General features: G+C 36.8%; 3 protein-coding genes across 7 annotated transcripts; 1 reads left to right on the top strand and 2 right to left on the bottom strand.

The window, feature by feature from the left end:
• Positions 1 to 5,901: 5,901 nt before the first annotated feature.
• LOC121758853 (ras-related protein YPT3-like) lies at positions 5,902 to 8,649 on the top strand. The gene is made up of 2 exons (XM_042154265.1): positions 5,902 to 6,287; positions 7,924 to 8,649. The coding sequence occupies exons 1-2, from the start codon at positions 6,067 to 6,069 to the stop codon at positions 8,354 to 8,356; spliced, it is 654 nt and encodes a 217-aa protein (XP_042010199.1). The 5' UTR covers positions 5,902 to 6,066; the 3' UTR covers positions 8,357 to 8,649.
• Positions 8,650 to 8,908: 259 nt separating this feature from the next.
• On the bottom strand, positions 8,909 to 11,934 carry LOC121758851 (probable WRKY transcription factor 69). Of its 2 annotated transcripts, none has more exons than XM_042154264.1 (3): positions 11,576 to 11,934; positions 11,332 to 11,475; positions 8,909 to 9,596 (listed from the first exon to the last, which is right to left on the bottom strand). In XM_042154264.1, the coding sequence occupies exons 1-3, from the start codon at positions 11,695 to 11,697 to the stop codon at positions 9,053 to 9,055; spliced, it is 810 nt and encodes a 269-aa protein (XP_042010198.1). In that variant the 5' UTR covers positions 11,698 to 11,934; the 3' UTR covers positions 8,909 to 9,052. The 2 variants fall into 2 exon arrangements, with proteins under 2 accessions (XP_042010198.1, XP_042010197.1); XM_042154263.1 differs by having other exon boundaries at positions 11,332 to 11,478; positions 11,576 to 11,931.
• A 1,512-nt stretch (positions 11,935 to 13,446) lies between these two features.
• LOC121759745 (3-hydroxyisobutyryl-CoA hydrolase-like protein 5) lies at positions 13,447 to 17,254 on the bottom strand. 4 transcript variants are annotated; one of them, XM_042155429.1, is made up of 16 exons: positions 16,438 to 17,254; positions 16,059 to 16,135; positions 15,886 to 15,969; positions 15,732 to 15,800; positions 15,574 to 15,637; positions 15,420 to 15,493; positions 15,248 to 15,331; positions 15,084 to 15,168; positions 14,912 to 14,997; positions 14,627 to 14,748; positions 14,477 to 14,537; positions 14,312 to 14,410; positions 14,126 to 14,227; positions 13,998 to 14,039; positions 13,819 to 13,925; positions 13,447 to 13,748 (listed from the first exon to the last, which is right to left on the bottom strand). In XM_042155429.1, the coding sequence occupies exons 1-16, from the start codon at positions 16,463 to 16,465 to the stop codon at positions 13,703 to 13,705; spliced, it is 1,230 nt and encodes a 409-aa protein (XP_042011363.1). In that variant the 5' UTR covers positions 16,466 to 17,254; the 3' UTR covers positions 13,447 to 13,702. The 4 variants fall into 4 exon arrangements, with proteins under 4 accessions (XP_042011363.1, XP_042011365.1, XP_042011364.1 ...); XM_042155431.1 differs by having other exon boundaries at positions 17,023 to 17,254; XM_042155430.1 differs by having other exon boundaries at positions 17,080 to 17,254.

The following is a 17,254-nucleotide window of genomic DNA, read 5'->3' as shown; positions in this document are numbered from 1 at the left end:
CTTTTCTAAATTAGCCGAAATGGATAGAATAATACTGACTGGGAAACAAAACGTGCCAACAAATAAAAGAATCACTAAACTCACTCATTCACACATCACAGCCCAATCATATTCATCGCAATATTTAAAAATAAATCAACGTATAAAATTATTATCTCGTGTATATAGAAATTAGAAAGTATTTTCATGTTACAATAGTACCTCAATTATTAGTAATAAAACAACTCTTGGATAAATTGGAAATGATAAAAATATGCATTATTGAAATTATTAGTAATTTTTAAGGATCAATTGTGAAATTACTGTATTATGAATTTATGATCGGAGATATGAATTCTTGAAATAAACAAGTAGTTTTGCTTTATGGTAGTTTTTTTTATTTTTACTTCGGTACAAAATAATGAGAATCTAAGTTAGTTGTAAAAGTAATAACGGAAAAATAAAGGTTAAATGCACCAGATATTGATGATGATTTTATTCAGAGTTACGCACAAGAACACACGTGGTATGAAATGTTGAATATACATTTGGAGATGTCAATGCATAATTGTAAATTGAATCACTATGTCAACTAACCAATCAACATATATATGTGGGATCTAATCCGTTATAAAAAAATCCGAACGAGACACAAAGCACTTCAACAATATGATTTCAAGCCAACAATAATACTGGTGTACTATACAAAATTCAATTTCACATTGCATAATAATCTTAAAATTTTTATAAATTTACAGGTCAAACTCTGGTAAAAAAACAATGAGAATCTAAGTTGGTTGTAAAAGTAATAACGGTAAAATAAGTGTTAAATGTGCCAGATATTGATGATGATTTTATTTTGAGTTACGCACGAGATCGCACATGGTATGAAACGTTGAATATACAGATAATGTCATTTGGAGATGTCGATGCAATAATTGTAAATCGAATCACTATGTCAACTAACCAATTAACATATATATGTGGGACCTAATCTGTTATAACAAATCCGAACGAGACACAAAACACTTCAACAATATGATTACAAGCCGACAATAATATTAGCGTATTATATAAAATACAATTTCACATTGCATAATAATCTTAAAAAATTTATAGATTTAAAGGTCATACTCTGATAAAAAATAATGAGAATCTAAGTTGGTTGTAAAAGTAATAACTGTAAAATAAGTGTTAAATGAGTCAGATATTGATAATGATTTTATTTTGAGTTAAACACGAGAACGCACGTGGTATGAAACGTTGAATATACAGATAATGTCATATGGGGGTGTCGATGCAATAATTATAAATTGAATCACTATATCAACTAACCAATCAACATATATATGGAACCTAATCCGTTATAACAAATCCGAACAAGACACAAAAACACTTAAAATAACATGATTACAAGCCGACAATAATATAATACTATATAAATCTTAAATTTAAATTACATAATAATCTTAATTTTATAAATTTAAAGACTAATAACTCAAATCAATCATAACTATTAACTTGTAAACTAATAAACAAACATATACCATGCCAGCTCTGCACGAACTCTGCACAAAATTACCGTGCCAGCTCAATAATAACATGAACATGATAAAACTCAAACACTAAGAGCATGAATAACCCCGTCCCTATTTCTGGCCCCAAGTCCCCTCCACATCATCATTCCCCTAAATTTGAGTCCCGGCCCACAACTGCTCTAACCCTGCAGGCCCCAACCCGGACCGCAACTAATAAATGACATTATTCACAACTCTAACTTATTTTACTCGTAAAATAGAATACGTTGATCAATTATAACACGAGAAATTCATTTTTAATATAAAAATAATAAATTATAAACTAAAAATTATAAAAAATTAGAAAATTAAAAAAAGTGCAAAAAAAAATAAAAATATTAAAAAAAAGTGATGATTGGATCTCGTCCCTCTCCCTCTCCATCTTCTTCCTCTTTTCTCCATCTTCTTCCTCTTTCTCCTTCTTCTTCCTCTCCCCCTCCCTCTTCTTCCTCTTCCAAAAATTCAAAAATCCGTGAACAGTAGCGTCCCGCCCACAACAAACCGGAAGCTCCATCGCCGCCAGGCCGGGCCGCGGGACCGTCACCGGGCCGCAAATGCCGCCCCGGGACCGGCCTGGGCCGTGCCGCATCCTCCTCCATCACGTGGGACGGGCCGGGACTCGCGATTCCTCCGCGTTATTCATGCCCTAATCCATCAATTTTATTATATCACTTTTTTGTGATATATCCAATATCCATAATTATCCTATCTTAATTTTATACTCCCTTCGTCCCATAGTAGATGTCACCATTTCCTTTTTAGTTTATCCCACAAAAAATGTTGCATTTCTTTTTTTTTTGAAAAAGTTACTTCTCACATTAATATAAATATATTATTTTTTCTTTCCACTTAACACACAAAACAATATCTCCTAAAATTTCGTGTCAATCCCCAATCTTGACATCCGCTAAGAAAAATTATCCTATATTTCCCATTTTTTTATCAAGAGAAATTACATTTATGTGGCTTCTTGCCTTCTTCCTGTCTATCGAGTTTATAAGAGCATCCACTATAACACGCCCGCGGCTATAGCCGCGTTTGGGGCGGAAGCGGGGCGGAAGCGGGGCGCCTTATAGTGGCGGAGTTGTCCGCCCCGGAGGTGGACGCGGCGAGGGGGAAGGGAGGCGGCGGACGCAGGATAGCCGCGTGCGGGGCGAGGACGCGGCGATGGAGCTATAGCCGCGCCTATAGGCGCGGCGCCTATAGTGTAACGAGGAAGAAGCCGCGGCTATTCGGCGCGAATTTTTTATTTTTTTTTTACATTTCAATTCACCTATAAATACACCCCACTCCATTCATTATTTTCACACCATTCAAACACAACATCTATACAAATTTCTCTCACTACAATTTGGGGTCGGAAATGAACAATTTGTGGAGAGACAACTGGAATGCTCTGATTCAACAGGTGCAACAGGATGTAGCGGCCCGTTTGGCGGAGGAGGCGGAGGATGCGAATAAACAATATTTTGCGCGCAAACAAGAGAGTGCTAGGAAGGACGTTGAGCGGGCTTTTGGTGTCCTCCAATCGCGGTGGGCTATTATACGGTGTCCGGCACGAGTTTGGCACGAAGATGATGTCGCGAATATTATGTTAGCATGTATCATATTGCATAATATGATAATAGAAGATGAAGGATTTGCGACAGAGCGATGGGCGCCGGAAGAGGGTGCAAGTACAAGTCACGGTGTCGCCTCCGCGCCGATCCAGATGGGCGTACCACGGAGCAATGAATATTTGATCCAACGCTTCGCTGATATGCGCAGGACCACATCACATAACACACTGCAGGCCGATTTGATTGAAGAAGTATGGGCACGTAGGGGAGGTAGTGGCGTTGTGTAAACTTGGTAGTGATTTGTACTAGATTCAATGTAGTGTGTGATTTTAATTTTAATTTAGTGTGTAATTCTAATTTTAATTTGTATTGTATTTGTATTTTTATTTTTATTTTTATTTTTATTTTTAATTCGTATAGTCAGGCCTTTCTTAATCCACTAATTAGAGCCCGATAAATTTATTAATAATTACTTGATATATTATAAAATGAAAGTTGATTATAAAATTTTGGGCTATTGGAGTTGTCCACTATAGTGGCGGAAATAGAATTTTGGGGCTATGGACAAAAAACTGGGGCGGAGCTATTGGGCGTGTCCACCTTATAGTGGACACCCTAAGTAGGTGAATATATCATTTGTGTAGTGACGGTGAGATTATCACTTCTCATAAAGAAAGTGGATAAGGTTTGCCAGCCGACTTCATATTACATTCCAGCTGGCAGCATCCCACGCGCTCTTCGCGTGGCATCTGGGGATGTGACACGTGTCCTCTCGTTTGGCTGACGAAGCGCGTCAACTTCGGGCCCACCATGTACGGTCATGGGCTTGTTGCGTAAGTGCTGACGAGGCTTCAGTTCGGGCCTTCTCCCGGCCCGATTTTGGATGCGGGCTGCTCGTTCAAATATTAAAGCCCATATATAGTTGCAATATGATTATTTGAAATTTTGAACGTTATATGGTGGGGGCTTCTAATTAAATTGCCGGAATTATTATTGAAGTTTGGTTAAGTTTTGATTCATCATTGAACTTTAAAATTTGTCAGAAACACTATAAATTTGAATTTATTCACAATTATTTCATGGAGAACAGATATTAGTGTGCAATATATTGTTGAAGTTTTTTCAATCAAATGATGTTTTTTCTTCGTGAATATATGACATCGTTTAACTCGTTGTTGTGACAATGACATATGGTTTCACGGTTGCAATATTAGATACTACAAATTCACTAAATTTCTTTTGTCAATGTGATAATTATAAACAATTTCAAACTTTATAATTTTTCAGCTAATATTTACAGTAGTGGTCTGGATCAAATTTCACCAACTATGAACAATTTTACAATTTTAAAGTCGTGGAACTAACCATACTTGATTAAATCTATTTATAAGAGTGGGATTACGAATCGAATTTTGCCAATACGATCCAATCAAAAAATTTACTCCCTCCGTCCCTCTTAGTAGAGGCGTTTCTTTTCGACACGAGATTTAAGAAATTGGTTTGAAAAAATTTGAAATAGCATAAAACTATAAAAAATCGAAATCTCAATACCAAAAATCTGAAAATTTTGAAATTCAATACAAAAATCAGAAATATAATACCAAATCCCATTAGAATTGTTCAACAAAATTTGTTAAGTTAATATTACATATTTTTAATATACTATATACATGTATTTCGAAATTCGGATTACTTTATATTAACATCATATCCGATTTGATTTGAATCAAACATCTAAAAATTTCAATAAATTTTAATCTAAACTGAAAATTCAAAAAACTGAAACTAAATTTTAAATTTCAATATTTTCAGATTGAATTTTTAAGTTTCTGATATTTTTGCCCATGCCTAACAATTTGGTCATCTTTATATTAGGATTCCACCTTACTTTAGTTTAGCCTAAACAAACTTCAATCTTTTTAAAGCATGAGTATATTACTTTTGACCAAACATTTCTTTTGACTATAACAAGAAAAAATTGCAAATCACATTATTTTATTTTGTTAATTTTGATGTGTAAGTATGCGAAACAAATGCCATAGAATAAAAATCATCAGGACATGCATAACTTTAGAGTACATACCTCACAACATATATATATGGGGCAAATTGTCAACAAATATAAAAAATACTGAGTTTTTAGTCGATCTCACAAATTACAAAATAAGTAAGTTGGAAAATCATGAAATTCTGGATTTATTCGCAATAATCTCAGGTCAAAAGCATTGCACGCCGAAGTGTTGCATGTGTTCATATATTTCAATAAGAAGACAATATTTTATGTATGGTTAGACATATCGTTTAACTCATCGGTCGACACTCATCGGTGATGTCGACGTATAATTTATCAGATATAATTGCACAAGAAAAAAAAAATTGCACATGATGACCGTGTACAATCCGAAATCTCATGATTTCCCATGTTATTGTGGGACATAATAATTTTTGGCCAAATTTTATGATTTTTTCTGCCATATGTATATTATATTATAAATGGAATATAATTTGTATATATCAAAATAGTACCCTGAATATCTTATTGGAGCAATCAACATCTTAAAAGTGCATTGAGAAAACTCACGAAAATATAATTAATGCAATTTGCAAAGAAAAAATTAGGAGAATTTCATTGTCTTGAAATGCAATAGGTTATACTTTAAGGTGTCAATAACCATTTAATTATAATTTATGATGCAAAATTATCTTGAAAAAAAACATACTACTACTAGTTTATATATGTAAAGATTGAATTTTTAACAAATTTTTTTTTATCAATGGGTGTGTGAAAATTAATCCAAGAATCTAGCCAAATAAACCCGACATCAGTCTCAAGTATAATCACCACTCCCATCATTCCTTCCTTCCTTCCTTCAACAAATCCATCATTTGGCCCTTCACTCCACCCACCCCAATTCTCTGAAATTGAATCATCATCAAGCAATCAAACAGGGATGGCTGGCTACAAGGGCGAAGATGAGTACGATTATCTCTTCAAGCTAGTGCTAATCGGCGATTCGGGCGTTGGGAAATCCAATCTCCTCTCGAGATTCACCAAGAACGAGTTCAATCTCGAGTCCAAGTCCACTATCGGGGTTGAATTCGCTACCAAGAGCCTTAATATCGATGGTAAAGTTATCAAAGCTCAGATTTGGGATACTGCTGGTCAAGAGAGGTCTTCCCTTTTTCTTTTTTTCCTTTTTTGTGCTTTCTGTTTTCCAGATATTTTCATCAAGATTTGATTTTTATTTTTGTTTTTGAATTGTTTGATTTGAGCAAGATGTAGGCTTGGTTTTATGTGTGATTGATGATGAAGAAGTGCAATTCGTACCTTCTGTAATTGGGAGTTTGTGTGCGGAGTTTGCTGAAATTGTGAGAATTTGAGAGGGGGCATTTAGTGTATAGATCGAAACAAATTGGAGAATCGGAGAACAAGGTGGCATACATGGGGAAATTTGTGGTGGTGGGGGTTCCGCTAAGGTGGCTCCACTAGGGTACAATCGAGTCGTGTGTGTGAGTATTAGGCGCGGAGGTGGGAGTTGGATATGCATAATTGAGGATGGTACCCATTAGGATGGAGCTTAGATGGCTCTCCTGTAGGGTACAATTGAATCGTGTGGGAGTATTAGGCGTGGAGGGTAGTTGGATTTGCATAGTTGAGGATGGTATTCATTTTGGTGGAGCTTCAATTGCTCTCCTGCAAGGTACTACCGCGTCGTGTGTGGGAGTAGTAGGCACGGAGGTGGAAGTTGGATATGCATAATTGAGGATGGTATCCATTTTGGTGGGGCTTAGGGGGCTCCGGTGTAGGGTACAATCGAGTCGTGTGTGTAAGCAGTAGGCGTGGAGGTGGGAGTTGGATATGCATAATTGAGGATAATATCCATTTTTGGTGTGTGTGAATATTAGGCGTGGAGGAGGGAGTTGGATATGCATAACTGGGGTTGGTATCCATTTTGGTGGGTCTTAGGTGGCTCCAATATAGGTACACCGGGTCGTGTGTGTGTGTGAGTATTAGGCATGGAGGAGGGAGTTGGATATGCATAATCGAGGATAGAACCTGCCCAGCCAAGCCGTCACTCAGCATATATATACCAGTAACATTCATCCTTTGATCCTTTATGAGAGGGCAGGGTCAACAAGCATCTGCTATTACGAGATCACTTTTAGGAAGTCGTTTAGGTTTTACACCACTCGATCGGGAAATACTGGAAACCGATACATTACGATTGGTGATCAGTCTTCGAGTGTCCAGCATCGTTGTATTTTTCAGTCAGTGGCACTTCACATATTTGTCTATCCCACGTTGCACCTAAATCTAACTTTCATGCGGTCAAAATATTAGCATCTCCTTTTACGAGGACAGATCCATGCTCCATTGCTTGCGTTGGTGTTAAGTTGGAGCAAAACTATGGTTAAATGTTATTTTAGATTCGATAACTATCTTGTTTCTGTTGATGCTGAATTGCTGATGCCTGTGATATTACTTTCTCGTGTACAACTAGAGTAGATTTCTTTTGCAAAACCTTTTTTTTCGAGGTCTGTGATTTGGCTAAGATCGATTTTTTCATACTGCCCACAAATTTCTTGACTTTTAATTAGCTCTGATTGAAAATGAGGATATTTGTTCCACCTCGTATAGTCGTATTGCACGTATCTACTTACATATTACGGCATCGTATTGTCATGTTTGATTCAATGTATTTTCTATGGCAATTTAGAGAAGAAACACTGGATATTAAATCTTCTGCTTTATATGCTGCTATTGGTGATTTTATAATTTTTTCACCACTTAATTTATTGTTCCACAGATATCGTGCCATCACTAGTGCTTACTATCGAGGAGCTGTTGGTGCACTGCTGGTATATGATGTTACCCGGCGTTCCACTTACGAGAACGTCTTAAGATGGCTCAACGAACTGAGAGGTCACACCGATCCAAACATTGTGGTCATGCTCATCGCCAACAAATCAGATCTTCGCCATCTGAGAGCTGTTTCAACCGAGGAGGGTCAAGAATTAGCTGAGAGGGAGTCTCTCTACTTCATGGAGACTTCTGCTTTGGAAGCAATCAACGTCGATAACGCCTTCACTGAAGTCCTCGCTGAGATTCACCGAGTCGTGAGCAGGAAGGCAGTTGAGGGTGGCGATGAAGCTGCTTCTTCGTTTCCATCTAAAGGGCAAACCATTAACGTCAAGGACGACTCATCTGCTTGGAAGAAACTCGGGTGCTGCTCAAGCTAGGAGCTCGGTAACTATCATCGTGGATACCTTTTGTTTTAGAATCATTTGCTATTGACATCCCTATCTCTTTACTCTATACCTTATCGTCCCTTTTTACCTTCCGTTCTACACTAGTCCCGAGTATACAAGGAGTATATTCGTCAACACTAGAATTTAATCGAAGCACGACGAGATGATAGTTTATTTGGATAGTTTTACAATGCATTTTTATGACAATGGTGTTGTGTTGGGGATATTTTTCATGGAAAACCATTGCATATATAATCGTTACAACATCTCATTGCTTCTGTTGATTCTTCGACTTCGAGTTTTGTTGGAAGCATGGTTAAACCTGAACCGGACCGACAGTTCTGGTTTTGGAATCGTAACTGTTTCTCACTGGTTAAATCGGAATTGGCATTCTGATTCTAGTAGTTTGTTTCCGATCGCCAATAACTACCAGTACCGTGAATTTATTTGTCGGGCCAGTTACGGTTGCTTTTCACTTGGAACCTTAACCGCTGGTTCCGAACCGGAACCAGGAGCATCTCTATTTGTAGATATTATATGTAGAAAAGAGGAGAAAAAAAAAGTCAAATGAAATAATTTTTCTCCATATCTTTACAGTGAGGAAAGGGGGAAAAAGGAGGAAGACATGATGCCAAGATTTGTGCGAATTTTTATTAGTGTTATTCGCGTTTTGAGTTCTATGCTCTCTCATCCGGTGCCGCCGGCACAGCACGGCGCTTCCACCCTATGTCGTCGGAACACCATGGAGGACTCGGGCAAGTCCCCGAGGTCTCCGAATAGGAGCTTGTCCTCTTCCCCGATGGGCACGGAGAACTCCACGTCGGCCTGGGCACCGCCCCACGTGGGGACCACCATGAGGGTCGTCGTCGGCACCACGTCGCACAGCCAGCCGAGCTCTCCGGCCAGCTCGACGAATCCGTCGTCCGCCGGACGCGGCTCGATGTCAGGCTGGCTGGAGGTGGGCTCGGGAGGGAAGCTGGTTGCTAGTGGTGGACTGACGGTGTCGAACGACGAGGATGAGATTGTTGTCTTCGCGGCCGAGGAAGCCGCCGTCATGGGCAAAGGAGGTTTGTGGTGTTGGTGGTGGTGGTGGTTGTTCTTGGTGGTGGTGGGGAGAGGATGGTTGTGATTGCTAGAGTAGGTGATAAGGAGGGTGGTGGGATCAAGCCGGCTTCTCTCGACTTGTTTTCTGGCTGGGCAACCTTTCGAGCTGCTGCACTTGTAATATCCTCTGCCATGCAAAAAGAGTCGAATAAGTTAGTGTCATATGTGTCCTATTTTATATAGTTATAATAAATATGAGAGATAATGAGTTAGTAGTATGTGGGGTTCACTGTAAAAAATGGTAAAATTGATGTATTAGGTGATAACTAAACAATTCGTAAAATTGATGCAAATGAAGAAGATGAAGATAAATTCGGTAAATGGAAAAGTTTGAATTGTTAAAGAGAAAATAGAATTGATAAAATTCAAAAGTGGAACGATTTTAATGAGATGAAATAAAAAATAATATAAAACAAAAAGAGACCCCATTATTAAAGCATATAATTATTGTCTTATCGTACTCGTTATGAGATAAAGTTGCATGAAAAAGATGGCATTACTATTATGGTGTATAGTATTATAGTACTACCATTCTTTATGGCACACCAAATTTCACCAGACTAATTAATAAATTTGGATGAGGTGATATACATATTTGTTGCTGTTGTCGGCAGCAATATTGGGCAAATTAAGGAAAAATAAATTTTTTAACTAAGTCCTAGAAAAAGCTAGTATCTTCATTATCTTTGTTAGCTAGAGATACTCACCAGCTAGACATTTCACGTTGAGATTCAAGAAGATATTTTCATAGACTTTTAGTACAATTTCTTTTGAAATCAAAACAAAAATCAAATATAACTTGCATATGGTGTATTTGACAAATCTTCGAAAAATATACTGCATCTGTCCATAAATAATAGAGTTGTTTATCTATTTTGGATTGTTTCCAACAATTAGTTACCTTCTATTTTGAATTTTGATAACTTTATTAGTTAGTAGTATTTATTTACATTATATTTTCTTGATATTAATCTAAAAATAAAGAGAAATATAATAAAATAGATGAATAAATTAGGCATAACATTACAAAACAAAAATGAAACAAATTCTTCACCCTCAATAAAAAAAATAGAAGTTTGAATGTTTCAAAAAATTGGAGGCATGCCATCCCCCAATTTGACTAGACCATGAAATCAAAATGTGTATGCTAAGTATCTTTCAACACATGAATTGCAAGTGGCTTTTTTATATCTTTAATTTTTCAATCTTTTCTATGCTCACGAGCGTGGGAAATGGTCCAAAATGGAGCAAAGATGAAAGCGAGTGGGATTCAAAAATTAATTAGACAAATTCCAACTACTAACCATTATTCAATTATTCAATGAATGTAATGTTAAATTATTCCGTAGCCGCCTCTAATAATCTATTTCTTTACTCCATCCGTCCCACGTTACTTAAGGCGTTTTTTTTCAGCACGAGATTTAAGAAAGTTGTGTTTAGTGAGTTAAAATAAAGTAGAACAGAAAATAAAGTGAGAGAGAGGGGAGATGGTAAAGTAAAATAATAAAATAAGTGTAATTAAATGTTTTGTTTTTAGCTAGAATAAAGTAAGTGTAATTAAATGTTTTGTTTTTAGCTAAAAAGAGAAATGATTCAAGTAAACTTGAGACAACCCAAAATAAAATACAACTCAAGTAACTTGGGAATAACTTGGGAATAGTAGTTTATCTCTTTTCACTTTACAATAATTTAAAACCACCACCACCTACCCCCTCCCCCCTCCCTCCGCCGGCAGCTACACCATTTTCATTTAATTTCAATCCACCATTTTTATCCATTTTTTTGGGTTTATGATAGTAAAAAAGAACACATAAATAGTAGTATAACAATACATTAATTAAAATAAATAAGTAATTAATTACCTTGGATAAGGCGATCCCTTTATAGGCTTTTGGCCGTATTTCCGCCACGACCAAGAATCCGGCGGCGGATACACCTCCGCTTTGCTCCGGGAGCTGTCTCCGCCGCCGATCGGCACCGTCACTACTCTTTTATTAGCACCCCTCCTACTACATAAATTCAAACTAATTAAATACCAAGAACAAAAAAAGAAAAACACACACATCAATTGATACTATTTTCAAAAAAAAGTTACAAAAATCACACCTTTTTTTTGGAGAAGGAGCATACGCTTCTTCATCGCCGGAAACCGGAGATTCCGCCGAATTCTCCCGTGGAGGAGTGGCGGCGGAAGCCTCATCGTGTTCATCATCAAATCCACCCTCCATTTTAAATCACAATTACTATAGAAAATATGTTTATATACACAAAAAAACACTACTATGTGTGTCTAGCTTTTGTATGCATGTGTGTGTAATTTGGCCGGAGGCGGTGTCGGTGGCGGAGGAGGTGGCCGGAGGGAGGTGGTGTAGGGTGGTGGAATTTGTGAGCTTAGGGATTTTAATATGGGAGTAGTCACGTTGACAGATTGGCATAGGGGAGTAATTTATTAAGGACGTGCAAACCAATTCAGTAATTAAATAATAATTTCTTGACACATTCTTGTGGGATTTAATTAGTTTCAATATAAATTTATAATATATGTGATGAAGTGATGAGGGTTCATTGCTCACTTGTAATAATTTAGGTTTAAAGTTAGCTGTCACATGATATCATATTAATGGGTCAGTTTGTATATGCGGGAAGAGTGGACGATTTGTAAAATAGATTGGATTTGAATTAGTATTTATTTGGGGAGAATAATTGGAGTTATAAGAAATGATTTTTCTTGAGACTGGTTGCTTAAATTGAGGACATGTTCAATTCTTGAATAACAATTAGGTCCTTGAGCTAATAGTTTTGCATTAAGTTCTCTATTGATTTTGTCTAAACACAGTAATTAATTATTCCCTCTCTTGTTTAAAGCCAAATATTTCTCTTGTTTAAAGCCAAATATTTCTCTTTCAACATGAGATATTATACAATATTCTGTAATTTGTAAAGTGAAAACAATAGAGTAAAGAGTGTTGTTTCATATTTAAAAAAAGTATAAATTGAGTGAAACATCACAAAAAGAAATATGCACCGCTTTGAGTGGTGTGGGGAACATTAAATAAGGTTTTTTTAGCGTAATAGATTTCAACATTTTTTTCCACCCTAGTCGTCTATATTGGTGCATGAATTAAGATTAATGTTTTAATATGAAAAAAACCGGTAGAGATAAGGTCTCACCTAGATTCGACAAGGTCTAACTCACACATATAGCTAGTTAGAGCACACGCAAGTGTGGCTCTTCAATAATAAATAGGAGAAAATAATAGTTGAAAATCAATTATTTTGTACTCCATTCGTTTTATTTAAAGTGAAACATTTTTTTCGTATAATTTTTTATGCAGTATTGTTTTGTGTACTGTGAACAAAGAATAAAGTGGATAGAGTATTATTTTTTAAAGGTTTACTAAAAAATGAGATATTTTAAATGGGACGGATGGGTATTATATAACCTTTTATCATATCAATCTCTATGTAACAACTATAGGAATATGACTTTATATATCTATTTCATTAACAATGATATGTAACAACTATAGGAATGACTTTATATATCTATTTCACTATCAATGATATATTGATATGTGACAATATTAAATACTACTACTATTTATTGATGACATAGAATATGATCAACATTATAAAATGTTATAGAGAAACCAAACCTAATCAAAATCAAGTTGCATAACAAGGAGGATAAAAAATCCAACAAAGAAAGATTCGTTGATAGGCTAATTTTGTTACACTATTATTTTCTCTAATTAAAATATACCATATGACGTTGGGCTTTTGGTCCTTTTATATTGCACAATAGTTGTATTTGGACCCACAAATGTGTGTACTACCCTAATAACAATTTGTTTGCTTCACTAAGGATGGCAAACGGATTATGATATTTATTTTATTAGTGAAATTAATTTATTCCCAATAATCAGATGGATAATCTTGAGCAAAAAAGTTTTAGTCCCCTACTACAAAATGGCAAATTTCCAAGAATATCTTCTTATGATGAGACAACTAGGAATCTCAATTCAGTTCAAACCCAATGGGCCGGCCCAAATAAGGAATTGGGCTACCCATTTGGGCCGGCAACCATTAGTCAATGGTGGCATTCGGTATGCTAGACAAGATAATACTGATATACAGACAAAACAAAACAAAATAAAACAAAACAAGAACGACATCTTCTGTTGTTGGATTCTTCAGACTCTTTCAAGTTGTGAAATGCAAAGCACCTCTCCTTTACTTGGAGGATGCATATGGCGAATCTTCGTATTTTCCTTGCCACCTGCAAATCGATTTACAGACGCGATGAGTTGAAGTTGAAGCTACGAGTCAAGTCATAAGGATTTAGTTACCTGAATTCATCTCCTGTTGGAATATTGAGCTCCAAATCCTCTTCGAACGGCTGGAATACCTGCTCGATCTTCTCTGCCTCAACGGCATCAAGGGTCGGTGGGTCCCACTGCAGGCACATTCTCATAAGACAAAAGAGGAAGGATTGAGTGAAATGGACGAGAGAGAGAGAGAGACTTGCCTTGGGTGCATTGTCCTTGTCAATGGTAACAGCTCTAATACCCTTGAAAAGAAATGGTGCAAAATGCTATTTAGCAATGAGTAGAAAACTGAAACTTCATCGAGAAATCGAAAGAATCTCACAAGCACCTCGTAAACATCACCGGATATCACAGTTCGAAGAATGTTCATCGTGATCCTGAACTCTTTCTTCATGCTCTCGGCCAGTGTTTGCTTCCTCCCTTCGCGAATCTGAACACAATCGAAACCAGTCACGAATACGAGCAGATGACAAAATAGCAGCATTTCCGACTGTAGTGTTTGGAGAAACATTACCGACTGTAGTGTTATCCTTAATGCTGTTGGTGATGATCTCTTAAGGCCTTTCAGGAACGGCGCGATCCAGCCATTTCCTTCTTTGCTCGCCTCAGCTTCCTGGGAAACGGGAGTATCGTTAAGTAATCTACACGGTACAAATACAACATTCTTAAAATCACTCACAAATGATATTAAGATCTCCTCTACAGAATCCTTGGCAAAGCACTCATCGATGATTGCTTTCCTGTGATAAATCCACAAAGAATCAAGCCTCAGAAATTTCAACATAGCCAGTCCACTTTTTATACGAAGGTGAAGAGTGAGAGACGTTACTTGTTCAGGACACTTTGTTCATCAATCTCAACACTCGTGGAGAATTCCTCGATCGCAGATTTCACAGCATGCTCGTCACCACTGTTTAGACTCAACAAACGACTCTGTAGCTCCGGGAGTTTCTAAGAACGGGAAGTTTCATAACAGAATCAGATGCTGTGAAAATTAGAAATAACTAATTTCTATGACTAGAGATCGTCTTTCAAGTTTCAACGTGAGAATCAAGAGTTTCCTAACAACCTACATTCCCATCTACACGAAAGAGTTAGTTAAACATTATCAAACCTCGGAGGGGACGATATGAGTTGCAAGCCCTGCTGAAACCAATTCTGCGCCGTTCAGCCTAGCCCCAGTCAAGCCCAAAAACTCCCCTTAAGCAATTCCAAATTAGTCACACTTTGAAAAAAGAGATCTTTATTTATTTAATTTATCAATCATACATGATCATTCGACTCACCTAGATGGCCGGGGAGGCGCGAGAGGATGTACGAAAAACTACAATCAGTATGAAATCCAATGCTTGCCTCCGGAGTTGCAAAAACCTAGCTCAATGTGTCGTAAAAAAATCATCAATGTCAAAATACGGATAGAGTACATGGAAGAGAGGGATTGATTATACACGGTTTTTTCTGTGACGACAGAGAACTTCATTGGGACCATCAATGATGCACCTCCACCCATGGAAATCCCATGAACTAGAGCAACCTTACACAATCAATAATAAATTAGTGAGTGTTACGGTTACCATTAATTCTGAATTTTTGACTGATATGAAAGGAGTTTCGGTCGAAACCTGTGTTTTCTTATATGTATGGATGTGGTAACATAGCCAATACATTCGGTACACCACTTCAAGGCTCGGATCCTCTGGAAAACGAACAAAGGTAAACTTCTATCAGTTTCGTAGATGAACCAAAAAGCTAGAATAAGAACCTTTGTTCACTTGCTTGACATTCTTCCATCATAAAACATTTTAAGATCCCCGCCAGCCGAGAAAGCCCGGCCAGATCCCTACACATACAAGAAACTTTGAGCTTAAAAATCTTGTCTTTTTAGGTAAATTATTTCATCCTAGTTAGTTCCACTGTTTTGGTTATGAGCTGACCTTGATTAGTATAAGTTCTGCGTCGTCGTCTTTCTCCCACTTCTCCATTAGCCTCGCCAGCAACTCAACCTAGTCCAATTTATCGGAACTTTTATCAAGGAAAACATTCAAAAGAAAAAAAATAGAAATTTGAGGTTTGATTTCCTAAAGTTACCACTTCAAATGAAATAACATTCAATCGTCGAGGCTGGTTCAAGGTGATCACTCTTACATGGCCGACTTCCTCACCTAGAACGACCTAAGCAAGAAATTCAGATATCAACAGTTAACGAATCTCGGTAATTACTGAAAGAAGAGACTAGTGTGCAATATAAGAGACTAGAGTACCTCTTCATCTGGATTCACAGCCACTTGTGCCATTGAAATTATACCGGCTTTACTCAACCAGATAAGAGAGGAAACACCTACAGTTTTTAGAAGGTTTAAGCCCAAGCAGAGTTCACAAATCGAGGGAATATGTAAGTATATATGTGTATACATAAGTATCTATAACAAAGACACTAAACTACAAAATACATATAGCATAGAGTGACATTAGACCACGTTTGCCGGCTGTACAATGCAGTCTAAATCCAAGAAAGACTGAAGAACAATCACATGGCATAGCTTCAATATGTTCAAAGGATCGGTTGGGAAATTAGTACGCATAACACAAGAAAAAGTAAATTACGAGTCTTGATACGCCATTCTAATATTCTTTACTTACATCTACGCGCAAGGAACAAATGTACCATAGAGAGTTGTTTCCTCTCAATAAACAGGACTAGCAACAAGCTAAGCAGTTATTCTGTGCAAAACAATGCCATGGAAACAAAAACAACTATCAATAGATGCACAATCTAACACAAATCAGGAACATAGTTCATTCCAAATAATCAGAAGATTGGTAATTTATTGTACATTTTATCCTTACATACTTCAAGCACAATAAAATAGAGACAGCATTCTTCCTGAACTTCAAAATTCCAGTCAATTTAATCAATCAGAAATCTAACTATTAACTGTGAAAAAACCCCAGCTATCTCCATCCTTCACAATCAAAGTCCAACCAATAAACATGATACAAACATAAAACATCATGAATTCATGATCCCTTTTGTCTAATATCTTCCCAACAAAGAACTGCTCAAGCAATGGCATCAATTTAAAAAATGATTCATCAGTCAAAGAAAAAAGAAAAATGTTCAATCGGTCGAATGTGCAAAATCAGTATATCAAGATTGAATTTTTGACAGCTAAAATGTGTCAAAAATCAAGAAACTAGTAGAAAATCAAGAAAAAAAGGACCCACTTTCACCAAAATGAAGTGGAATTTAACTCGTGATTATTTCAGGGAAAAATCACTAACAGAGTTAAAAAGGCAAAATCTGCCACGCCTCTCTTTGACTGAACACTTGTTTTAGACGAATTGAGGAGAAACTGTTGTGATCATAAAAGCTGATGACATGAGAACAGGAGTGTGGTAGTTGGGATTTTAGTGCTCTCAGCTTCAATGTTTTCAAAGTTTGGTGAGTGAATGTTTT

Source organism: Salvia splendens, chromosome 12 (genome assembly GCF_004379255.2).
Source record: "Salvia splendens isolate huo1 chromosome 12, SspV2, whole genome shotgun sequence".
In the NCBI taxonomy this organism is placed as follows: domain Eukaryota; kingdom Viridiplantae; phylum Streptophyta; class Magnoliopsida; order Lamiales; family Lamiaceae; genus Salvia; species Salvia splendens.
This window is presented reverse-complemented; position numbering and strand designations above follow the sequence as displayed.